Source organism: Mus caroli, unplaced genomic scaffold, assembly GCF_978045245.1.
Source record: "Mus caroli unplaced genomic scaffold, Mus_caroli_1 scaffold_2, whole genome shotgun sequence".
Lineage (NCBI taxonomy): Eukaryota > Metazoa > Chordata > Mammalia > Rodentia > Muridae > Mus > Mus caroli.
In genome coordinates this window covers 89,147,327-89,160,669 of record NW_028227257.1, presented here as the reverse complement: position 1 = coordinate 89,160,669, position 13,343 = coordinate 89,147,327, and the positions used below count along the sequence as shown (strand labels likewise).

General features: G+C 41.2%; 1 protein-coding gene across 3 annotated transcripts in view; it reads right to left on the bottom strand.

Annotated features, from left to right (window-relative positions):
• Positions 1 to 13,343, bottom strand: part of Cstpp1 (centriolar satellite-associated tubulin polyglutamylase complex regulator 1) — a 165,973-nt gene that overhangs the window by 139,465 nt on the left and 13,165 nt on the right. For all 3 annotated transcript variants that reach the window (XM_085834651.1, XM_085834652.1, XM_021156886.2), the window contains exon 2: positions 3,073 to 3,175. In XM_085834651.1, coding sequence (XP_085690777.1) covers positions 3,073 to 3,175 — 103 coding nt within the window. The remainder of the gene's footprint in view (positions 1 to 3,072; positions 3,176 to 13,343) is intronic.

Below are 13,343 nucleotides of genomic sequence, written 5' to 3'. Positions count from 1 at the left end.
TCTATATTTCATCAATTTTATTTCTGGAAACTCTAACAACAAAAAAGCTAGGGAGGGTCAAATATTACTTTAATAACAACCCACATTGTTTAGGCCATTAGAACAGCTGTTTGATGTCCAAAGAGCCTCTGGAGACCTGAGAGTAGAAAAACAAAACAAAACAAAACAAAAAAAAACCACCTTTATATTTGAGGAAGATGGAAGCTGTCAAAGGTTAACTCCCCCTTTCTTAGACTGTCCCAAAAACACAAGAAAAAGGGCATATTAGTAATAATACTAATAAATATAAAATAACCAATAAAATTAACCCTGCCTGTGTTTCTCTAGCATAACCTTTCATGAATATTAAAGTGTTTTAAACCGATTAGCTTAAAAGCTGTATGGTGATATTCTCACAATGGTAATCATGTTCCCTTTCAAACACTCAGTGTGTCCTTTACAATGAAATAGGACCTTTCAAGAATATACAGGCATTAAGCAATTAGTGCAACACCCTGTAAAAAGAAAAGTGCACAGGCACAGCATCCAAATCAAGTCCGAGAGGAAAAGTAGCCACGAACACCATCACCAAATAAAGGAAAACAGAGTGAGTGCTGTGAATACAGCGGGAGTTAAATCCTAAGTGGGATGGGGCCAGTGAGCGAGCAGGCTCTGGGATTAAGAACACCCGCCACCACTGCAGAGGACCCTGGGTCAATTCCTAGCATCACATGGTGACTCACAACCATCTGTAATTCCAGTTCTACGAAGTTTGACACTTTCTAGTCTCCATGTGCACCAGGCACGGCACATGTGCACAGATAGTCATGTAGACAAAACACTCATACACCTAAAACAGATTATTAACCTTCAGAGGGAAAACCAACAAACAAAAGTCACAAGGAAACTAAAGAAATGCACCTAATGGATCAAAAAAATGACTATTCTTGACCACTCATGAGGCACACAAAGGAGCTGCACCAAAGGCACGTTCCTGCTCCTACACATGTTGAACAGCTCTCAACCAAGATCTGTCACTACTACACCATCACCACTGGCCTAATCTATTGTCTATTGTCTTAGTCAGGCTTTTATTGCTACGATGAAATGCCATGACCAAAAAGCAAGTATTTGTCTTACACTTCCAGATCACAATCCATCATTGGAGGAAGTCAGGACAGGATCCCAAGCAGGGCAGGAACCTGTAGACAAGCTGCTGCCTACAGGAGGGTGCTGCTTACTGGCTTGCTTCCTTGGCTTGCTCAGCCTGTCTCCTCCTCCTCCTCCTCCTCCTCTTCCTCCTCCTCCTCCTCTTCCTCCTCTCCCTCCTCCTCTTTCTCCTCTTCCTCCTCCCCCTCCTCCTCCTCCTCCTTCTTCTTATTTTTAACTCTATTAATTTATTCATTTTTTTACTTTACATCCCAATCACAGCCACTCCCTCCTCCCAGTCTCCCCTCACATGGCCCTTTCCCTTCTCCTCTAAGAAGCAGCAGGAGGTTTCTCCTGGAGAACCAATCCACTCTGGCACCTCAAGTCACTGCTTTCTTATAGAACTCATGACTACCAGTCTAGGGATGGTACCACCCACAATGGGTTTAGCCCTCTCTCATTGATCACTAATTGAGAAAATGCCCTACAGCTGGATCTCATGGAGCCATTTCCTCAACTGAGGCTCCTTTCTCTATGATAACTCCAGCTTGTGTCAAGTTGACATACAAATCCAGTCAATACACCTTGTCAACTTGACACACAATCATATCTCCTTATGTTCAAATGAAAATAACCATGTCAGGGCTGGAGAGATAGCTCAGCAGTTAAGAATTCTGACTGCTCTTCCAGAGGTCCTGAGTTCAATTATCAGCAACCACATAGGGGCTCACAACCATCTGTAATGGAATCTGATATACTGGTGTGTGTCTGAAAATAGCTACAGTATACTCATATAAAGAAAAATAAATAAATAATATTTAAAGAAAAAGAAAATAACCAGGGTATAATAATGCCTAACATGTAAACACATTGTTTATTTAGAATAGGTGGCAATGTCCATTGGGGAACATATTTTTCACAAAACAGAAGCTTAGCTGGGTGGGATCTTACTCTTAGGTCACCATTCCCTTAATTCCAATTAATATCCTTAATCTGTTTATCATCTTGAGCACAGGATTGGTTCCATTCCACTTCTTGGTAACCCTTTAACCCTTGAACCATACATTTTGTATTTTCCTTTCTCAGCTTGATACATTTGATCAAAATGCTCTTCATAAGAGTGAACCACAGGACAGAGTCTATGCTAGGCTGTTTTAAGATTTGTCAATACAAGTAGTATAACTCTCTTCACTTTAGCCTCAGGCAGACTCTTCAGACAGGGGCAAAAGCAGACACATTCTTCACCAAAATGTCACAAGAAAGGTCTCTAGGCACCATACTAAAATTCTTCTCCTCTGAAACCCCCTGAGCCAGGCTCCCACAGTTTAAATCACCCTCAGCACCACTGTCTTCCATGCTTTTATTAGTGTCACCTATTAAGCTCCACTTAAAACATTCCACTACTTTCCTAATTCAAAGTCCCAAAATCCACATTCCTCCAAACAAAGGCATTGTCGGGCTTATCACAGAAATACTCCATTCCTGGTACCAACTTTGTTTTATTGCTGTGTAGAAACCATGAACCAAAGCAAGTCTTATAAAGACTAACATTTAATTAGGGCTAGCTTACAGTTTCAGAGATTTAGTCCATATCATCACGGTGGGAAGCAAGACATTGAGTGTGCAGGCAGACATGCTGCTGGAGGAGCTGAGAGTTCTACATCTTTATCAGAAGACAGCCAAGCAGAGATTGGATTGCACACTGGCAGAGCTTCTGCATAGGAGACCTTAAAGCCCATCCCCACAATGCATACTTCCTCCAACAAGGCTACACCTCCTCTATAAGGCCATACCCCCAAGTAGTGCCACTCTCTGTGGACCAAGAATTCAAACACATGAATCTATGGGGGCCAAACCTATTCAAACCACCACATTCCTGTATTCTTCCTGCTTCCAAGTACCTCCTTTGTGCCTGCCCAATTAGCAAAGCATTCATGTACTCACTAGTCAGTGAAGAACCGGGAAATGCCATACTGGCTAATATCCTCCCTGTTCTCCAGCAGCTGGCACACTGCATCCTCCATGTACGTGAGGACATGTCTCTGAGCTGCAAATAGAAAGAAAGAAAGAAAGAAAATGGAAGAGATTAAAAAAACAAAAAGTTCTCTCAATCCCAATTCGAGGCCATGTAAATCAAGGTGTTATTTCTGCCCTGGGGGAGTGGACTAGAACAGAGAGACAAAGTTTGTTGGCCATAACTGAGCGATGGTCCTAACAGGCGAAAGAAATGAATGCAGAATAGACCTACTGAGACCTGACTAGTGGTCAGCCTCGCCTTCCATTCTTGTTTTCAGTAATAAGAGCTTCAGCTCCACTCTTTCTTGCAAGCTGCTTCCTCTACATATTCTGTCCTTTCCCATCTGTGGATGGTCAAAACGTATTTCAGGAAACAGATGATTCGATTTTAAGGAAAATTCAGATTTAATTTTAAAACATCACTGGAAAAGGTTAGGGACCATGGAAATGTCAGTGCTGTTACAGGTGTACGTCACTAACCATGGGAAACAACAAGAACTTATCAGATATACTGATCATTAGGTGTACACACAACCTGCATTTGTTGTTGACTGTGAAATTTGTGAATTAATCAGAGGCTTGTCAAAATAAGCTCAACTTGGGGGGCTGGAGAGATGACTCAGCAGTTAAGAGCACGGACTGCTCTTCCAGAGGTCCCGAGTTCAATTCCCAGCAACCACATGGTGGCTCACAACCATCTGTAATGAGATCTGATGCCGTCTTCTGGTGTGGCTGAAGACAACTACAGTGTACTGATATATAATAAATAAATAAATCTTAAAAAAAATAAGCTCAACTCAGAAAAACAAAGTATCAAAGAGTCTATTAGGGACTGGGAAGAGGGTCAAAAGGGAGTGGCACACAGAGGGTAGAAGAACAGAGTATGAATATGATCAATGCATTATGTATACATATATAAAAAAGTCACAGTAAAGCCATTAATTTGTACAATTAACATATGTTAATAATTTAATTTTTAAAAAAAACATGGTCTTAGATATAGATATATAGATAGATAGATAGATTTGTTGTTTATTTGGCTTTTTGAAACAAGAGGCTAGTCTGGAATCACTATGTAGACTAGGCCGGCCTAAAACTCATAGAGATCTGCCTACCTCTGTCTTCTGAGTATTGGGATTAAAGACATGTGCCTCTTGAGCCTAGTGTAAAAGTACATTAATGTTAGAAGGACCTGCATTTGAGTGACTGTCTTTTGTAGCTTAATTTTGAATAGTTACTTAATATATAGTTGATTTAGGCTTTATCAAGTGTACAAAGCTGTGTAATTTAGTTCTATAGTAAAGACAAACAGAAAAAAGAAGTAAAGATGTTTGTAAGGCGGTCTTGAGAATAAAGCTGTGAAATAATCTATGTCAAATTCTAGCTCTGTTTTCAAAATATTAATCATCATAATCAAATATATTAAACTGAGAAGAAAAATACAGTCAGATTAATATTTCTACGGCTGCTGTGTTCCCTCCCTTTCTTCAACCCACTTAACACTGATCTTACAAAACTCTTCCTTCCTCGGGCTCTGTGGGTTTTGATGACTTACCTGCACCTAAGGCTAATACAAGAATCCAGTATCCTCCCCCACCCTTTGATAGCAAAAAGGAAAGAGCCTCTACTTAGAAGCAAATCCTGGCGCTTCCCCTCCCTAGCTCCAGGGACTAAAAGTCAGGGGAATGTTTTCATAGTAGTTAAAATCAAAGTATTCTCAACTTGAGGGCTAGGGGAATGGGGAAAAAAAATAGACTGGAAGAGAGCGGGATCATACCACGTTAATAATACCAGATAAATATCTTCCAGTCAGACACTTATGTCTCCTATATTACAAATAACACCTACCATTTTTGAGCGCCTATTCAACTCTTTGAACAATATGCCAGACAATGTACTGATTATTCTAATGCATTATTTTACTTAATATTAGCAACAATTTTATGGTAGGTATTTGTGGACTTCTACTTTACAGTTAGGATAGCTGAGACTTGACAAATTAAAGCAACTCACTTAAGATTACATAGCTAGTAGTAAGAGAACCTGAGTTTTCAAAAAAATCAAGGTTTATCTTGTTCAAACATCCATGCTTGTCTCAAAATGCCTCATCACTAACACATCACAGTCAGCCACAGAAGTAAAAGTCACATTTATTTTACATAGAACATAAGGCTTGAGTGTAGCAAAATCACCTGAGGGGTGTGGTCCAATCTTGTCTATGTGAACTGTGGGCATACATGTACACACATGGGTGTCACGTGTGTGAGCACCTCTCTGTCCTGTCCCTGCCTGCATACCAATTGGCACCTATGTGAAGTCAGGACTTGTCTATGGATTTCTGAGCGCTCTACTACAAGGTATTCACCCCACCCCTTCGCAGGTCACGAAGTGGAACTAGAAAGTGCTGGTTCTTTCTTTAATCTGGGTGAAGGGTAGGAGTTAAATAAAAAGCCACAGAGACAAAAGTGAGAAGCTCTGCTGTGTGGGAATTCCGCCCAGCCATAGAGCAAGGGTGAAGCTCTCCCTAATTGCTCTGCCTGGTCCTCACCTGCACTCTTATCAGTCTGGTGTTCTCTCTGTGGTTAAGTGTACCACCAACCCCGGAAAATCCTTACAGTTGATCAAACTTCAATGAGACTCAGTAAGTCCAAGGCTCTTCTTGCCTGGAGAGTGCTCCTTTGTACTTCTTTGTAAATGCAAAGGAATAAGCTTTAATTTATGTGAGTGATTAAAGAATTCAAACAGCGCACCTGCACCCCCGGAGGGGAGAGATAGCTGGGCACCTGAGCTGCCTTTTTGGAGAAGGAAACACATTTCAGACTGGCTTTTCCTCTTCTGCTTTGCTGTGACTTCCACAACATGATCAGGATTAAGTCTTCCAACCTGTACCAATACTGCTTTACTGTCCTGAAATCCCCATTAACAAATGCCTAACTGCACATGTCATGATCAGGTAGCATTGTCTGAGATAGGCACTTAGACCTTCGTCAGGCTAAAATGAAAACCCAAGTAAATCAAAGTGTAAGTAAACATTGCCTGATCCTTACACGAACCAAAGGAGTAATGGAAACTGGGCCAGAACTGTCTTGGGTCTGTTAACTTAGACTACGCTGATCACCTTCCCTCTTTATGCTACAGTGGCTACTGCTTTAAAATTATTGGGACTAAAGATGTATCTGATAATAAACTACTGCATCAGAAAATACTTGGAGTATGCAAAAAGTAACACACCTTGATGATACCGTTGTTACAACACACTGACTTTACAGATTAAAGCAGAATACATGAGTCAGGCCACCTATATGTACAAATGACCTAACTTCACTGCTCTTTCTGGCAAATTAATTCTTCAAAACCAGTACCTACTACTGTCATTACAGTAAGGATTCAATAATATAATAATCTCGGTATAGCATCTGCTACATAGCATGTGATAAACATTAGCTTTCTGAACACTTATATAAACTTCTGCTTATCCATTCAAGAAAAATCTCTTCAAAGATTTAGGGGCTACATAAGATTTTATATCTACCAACTGGGCATGGTAGCACAGGCCTTTAATCCCAGCAACTTGAAAGAAGCATGTGGATCTCTGTGAGTCCGAGGCCAGCCTGATCTACATTGTGAGTTCCAGGACAGCCAGGACTATGTAGAGAGACATTGTCTCAAAAAACAAACACCAAAAAAGATTTTTGTATCTATAATACTTTACATAATCATATACCCATTTTAGCTGCAGCTTTTAAAGTTGTGGGAAGCATTCACTTATTAGCTGCTAATTACTCAGAAAGCCCTAATTTACATGGGAAAGTCCAAAATGGGTTCCTTTTACCCTCTTCCCAAACATAAATACCATCAAAGTACTAGCTGTTAATTTCACAATTAAATGATAAGGGAGCCCATTTGGAAATTCTTGCTTGAGGGGTCTAAAATTTCCACCTACATCAGTTACACCATTTTCCTTTTTAAATTATCATTTAAAGCAGTTGAGTAAACAAGTCTTACCAGGAATACATTAATGAGCTACTACGAGTGCTATCAATGAATATTAGGAAGTAGTGCTGTAAGAAAAGGCGAGGGTACAGTACGAATCTTGACCCCGACTTCCCTTTCACACCAGCCCTGATCTGAAGCACCCTTTGTTCTTTGCTTCTCAAGGCTCACATGCTGGCTAGCACAGATAAATGTCTGCTGAACTAGACTCAAACTGTTGCTAAGGATGAGGAAAGTAAGTCCACTCAGCCACCAGCCTGTCTGCTAAACCGCTTATAAGTCTTAAGTTTAGTGTGTTTTATACATTACTCACATCATACAATATATGATCCTGTGAAATACAAACAAATAGCTACGTGGATTAGCAAATTACCAGATTTCTACATTTATTATCTGTATCTCCCATCTTTCTTGGTATTATCTTGGTCCTAGGAAACAGTGTGTTCTGCTATTTCATCATCTATAGGAACATCTTTGATCTTAGCCCACACTTAACCAATTGCCCTTGACCAAAGGGGGTGAGGAAATGAGAAAAAGGAGCACATTTGATTCCCACACAGCTCAGTGAAGTAGGCAATAGTTTCCTTTGCAGCAAAGAGAGGTCAGGGAGCCAGCTGAGGCCTGTTTGCCGGGTGGGCAGAGCTAGGATTCACACTTGGATTTGACTCCAAAGCTGAAGTTCTTCCATACAAACAACCTCCACACTTCTGAAAAGCAGAGAGGAGTTAGTTTACTCCTGTAATTCCAGCACGCAGGAGGCAGAGGCAAGAGGACTGGTACAAATTCAAGACCAACCAGGGCTACACAGCAACTCTGTCTCAACAAACTAAGAAGGGAGGAGGAGAAAGAAATGAGAAAGAGCCCAAAGCTTCTCACCGTATCGTGTCGCTAGCTCGTCACTGCTGACATGAGAAAAGAAGCTTCTGAGGGTGATTAGACGCTGAGCTATCGCAGGCCTCTAACCTCTAACAAACACCACTTGGCTTCGGAATCACACTCTTAACTTTGCTTAGGGGCTCAGGTGACAGAAAAGCTACATACTAGCCAAGGAATAGCAACTCTAGTCAGTTTAAGAGGCAGACTTCCTTCATTCCTTTTTCAACTTTTCTTTTCTTCTTGAGGCAGGGACTCATATAGTCCAGGCAGGCCTTGAACTCGCTCTGTAGGATGACCTTGAACTTCTGATCCTCCTCCCTCCACGTCAGCCTGAACGTGTACAGCACCAGGCAGTTTTGGCAGCCAGGGCTTTGGACATGGGAGACAAGCATTCCTACTGAGCTGCACTCCTCACCCTAAGAACAGCACTTGCAGGAATAGACTCAGGCCAGCAGGATGGCTCAGGCAGGGTGCTGCCACCAAGCCTGACCTTCTGAGTGCAGTCCCCAAGACCCACATGGTAGAAGGAAGAATGGACTTCTTTCTGGTGTGCCTTTGGGTAATGAGTATGACAACTTCCAGAAGTTGTCATCTGAACTCTACACATGTACCATGTGGCATGTTCACACCTCTGCCCCATAGACACGATAGATGATAGATAGATAGATAGATAGATAGATAGATAGATAGATAGATAGATAAAAATAAATTTTAAAATCTTCTTGTCTGTTTATTTTGTTTTTTCAAAGCAGGGTTTCTCTGTGTAGCCTTTCCTGTCCTGGAACTCACTGTGTAGACCAGTCTGGCCTCAGAGAGCCGCCTGACTCTGCCTCCCACGTGCTGGGAGTAAAGGCATGCGTCATCACTGCCCAGCATTAATAAAATATTTTCTAAATAATTAGAAATACACATTCTGGTTTTGCTTTGTTTTTATCTAAATGACAAAAAATGAACACACATTGTTATTTCACTACATGTCTGGTTGACTTTCATAAAACAATATAAAATCACCGTACTCTTTGGTGTTTTCCAAAGGTGCATATTTCCCTTCCAGCAAAGAGCAATCTTTTACATTAATAGTTAATTGCCTGCCCTGGTAGCATATGCCTTTAACCCCAGCACTTGGGAAGCAGAGGCAGGAGAATCTCTGAGTTTCAGGCCAGCCTACAACATATGTTCCAGGATAGCCAGGGTGACACAGAGAAATTCTATAAGTTAATTATAACTTTATAAGCTAAAACAAACAAAACTTCACTTCTGTATAGCTAAACCACCAGAATGCAGCTACATAGCTAGTCACACTCATTTACCCAAAGACACACTAGAAGCAGACAAAGCACAAACACAGCACAGAAGCTATTGTTATCTCTGACAACAAAAAACAAGAGATGACTAAAACAGAGGATAAAGAACTCAAGTCTATTTCACTCAGCCCAAAGAGGCATTGTACCACTTAATACATGTGCAGAGCTGAGAATCCCAACATTCAAACAGTCTCTGGTCAGCCATTAATCCTCCCCTCTCTTCCCCTTCCCTAAAATTGGTGATATATTTTGGGGATGCCAATTAAGGCCTAAGTTTTTAAATTCCAAAGCCAAAGCATCTCCAGACTAAATCTCATAATACAGAATTAGTAGGTTGGAGTGCAGCAATCCCAAGATCCAGAACTCTCTTTAAAGGCCTCCCTAGCAACTCGGCACTTGGACTGTTCAGCTAGCTGATCATAACAGAATGTACTTCCTGAACAGAAGACTCTAATCTGGCATTTGCATTTCCCATGAAGAAGCGAGTTATAACTATCATGACAAAAGCTTTGTAAAGGTAGTTATCAAAGAAACAATAGTAATCAAGTCACCTGCAGAAATCTATTTTTCAGAAAGCACAATAGGTCTTAGTTTCAAACCCAAACACAGCCCGTAAATTGGCAGTCCTGGGGTTGGTCACATGCCACTTACAGTGTTAGACCAGGCGGAGAGCAGTAAAGCCACAAGGTAAAAGTCAGCTGTGCGACAGTTTCCTCAGGTTGTGGTTCGTGGGGTGCAATTTACATACACATCAGGATTCAATTCACAAAGCTTTTACTTGCACAGTGTGAGATTTAATTCAAGTTAGTTGTAATGTCAATAAGATACTAATGTAATCCTTTATAATTTACCTGGTATTTTATTTTAAAGTGCTTTCAAAAATAGCTGGCACTTATAAAACAGTAAGAGCTTCCCACTCTCCACCATGGCATACAGACAAGGTCTCAGCTAAGTCAGCTAAACACTCATGGTCTTAGGATTCCTGCCCTTTTGCCTTGTGAAGAGAATGTCACTGTCTTAAGATGGAGATTGTTTTTCAAATGGCAGGCTCACCTGTCAAATCCCCACTAAAAGCTGTCCACAGCCTGCTCATGGCTATGGCTATAATAACGCTTGGTAATCCTGGTCATTTCTATTTCTGTTACAAAAGCAAAGGAGGCCATTGTAGATATTTATAGATGCCCCAGAGGCCCAGGCCAAAGTGCACAGGGACTGCACGGGAGGAGTGAGTGAACAGTGCAGGCTAGACAGGGAGGTCCCAGTTTACTCACGAGACTCATGCTAACATTTAGCATTGATCTACAGTAATGGTATAAAGCAATTCTAAAATACCCTATGAAAACATACTTTGCATCTATTTTACCAAACCAATAATCTTTGACCCACCAGGCCAAGTTCAAATACGATCTATCGTCCTCAGGAAGTGCTCCCTAGCTCTGCTCTAACTAGAAACAATCTTCTAATTTTCTGAACCCTCTAACACCTATTCTAGATAGACCCTGGCACCTTCTCCTGCCTTATTCCTGGTACCCATATGCAGCACCTTTCATTAGACCTCTTGCTTTTAAGGATGGACAGATAGCATGACTCATTTCTCTTTTATCCCATTTAACACTCAGAATCACTCAGCATGCTCCACACAATAGTCATTCGAATGTTTACTGACTGACTATGTAAACTGCACCCACTACGTATAAACTGTGGTGCTAGTCTTTATTCAGTGCACCAGCTGCAGGCCTGTACTTCCCAGGTGGGAAACAGCAGACCAAAACACTGCTACAGTCTTAGGGTTCTTGCAGGAAGCTACTTTTGTCCTCTTCTCAGCCACTCTTCACATTGCCTTTTTAGTGCCCTTCTCTCTATTCCAGTGAGAAAGCACGTGTTCCTTCTGTTGTTACTAAGAGCCTCATTATGTTCAAGGTGAAGTGAAAAACTGCATTCGATGCAATTACCAGTTCCTCACAAATCTGGAGACTACTTGTCATTTGGACATCCAGAGCTTAAATAAAAGAAAGTCCAAATTCTTTTCACTCCTAAAAACGATTTTCTTTTAAGAGAATGGAAGTCCACAGCACAGGAAGCAGTCTTCAGTAAGCCACCGTTCATAAACAGCTTTGCTGAGAGCGTAACAAAGGTTCTGTTGTGCTCTTGCATGGCAGGGCCAGTGAGCAGCAGGAGCAGATGAACTCTTTAAGAAACAAGGGTTCTGTCTTCATGCAAATGTTTGCATTAATAAAAAATGAAGAAAACGATATAGAAAATGCAGGCTAGCTGGACATAATAGGTCTCTAAACGGGAGGTTTTTCACGTTTTCCAGGCGGAGTCAGCAGGTCTTTTAAAAACTTTGTCATTCTGAACATTTCACAGACATCACAAGAAAGACATGCAAATAACAGAAGCAAATCAAAGGACATCCCGCAGCTCTGCTGGCGCCTCCCTTGCCTATGCCTGGTTTGTCATTTTCTGTTAACCCTAGCTGGCTGTATTCTGCTGAGGAATGGAGTCCCTAGCCCAAGTGGCAGTCCATGTCCAACCAGTGGGCTCCAGCCCTGATAACATCACAATGCAAGCCATGTACCACCACTCAGGGACACGTGCTGCCAGGCAACAAGTGCAGCGTGTGATTTTTACACACTCGGCTTGCAAATCTGCATGGGAAAGAGCCTCTAACAAGCCACTTGAGAAGATGCGGTCTTCTGGAGTGTGCACATCACTAAGGAGTTCTCAGAAGGATTTGTGAGGCTCAGTCCTTCAAAGTAAAGTATACAGTCAGGACCAGAAAAAAGAGCTTGAAGCAGGGAGGGTAGCTACTGTGTGCCAAAGCCATGCACTGTGTGCTTAACCAACCTCACCTTATTTCATCCTTAACACCACAAATTCAGGCAGATATCCTACTTGATACTGAGGAAATGCAGGCTTGAGAAGGTTCTGTGTATGTATATGTGTGTAAATATATATGTATGTGTGTGTGTATATATATATATACACACACACACACATACATATATATACATGTATATAATCTGTCCCATGGCAAGCCAAGGCTCAAAACCATATGGTTGGTGGCAAATTCCCTGACATTTCATACTTTTTTTTTACACACAATTAACCTTCCCCCCCCCCTCCCCAGGAGAGGCAGAATGGACCAGAGCCTGTTCTATGGTAAGAAAGCACCACAGAGCCAAGCTAAACTCCCAGCCCATACATGCCACTGCAGAACCACTGGCATGGCCCTTGCTCTCTGTTCTTATCATCTGGATAATTTATTATCCATTTTTAAGAGTGACAGGCTTCAGAGCTGGGCACAATGGCTTATGCCCATAATTCTAGTACTCCGGAGGCTAAGGTAGGAAAATCACTGAGAGTGTGAGGCCAGCCTGGACAGCACAATGAGCTCCAGCACAGTGAGCTACGAGAACTATTGTTCACATACATATACACACGCACACATACACTATATACACACACATACACTACATACACACATATACTACATATACACACACATACATATACACACACACTACATACACTACATACACACATATACTACATATACACACACATACATATACACACACACTACATACACTACATATACACACACATACACTACACACACATACATATATACACACACACACACACACTAAATACACACATACACTACATACTCACACACATACACTACATACACACATACATATATACACATACACTACATATACTACACACACATATACATACACACATACATACACATACATATACACACACATACATACACTACATACACACACATACATACACTACATACACACACACATACACCAAATGTACACACACATACATATACACACATACACTACACACACATATACACTACATATACACACACACATACATATACACACATACACTACATACACACATATACACTACATACACACATACATATATACACACCCACATATACACTACATATACACATACACACACACACACACACCAAAAAAAGATGAGGTG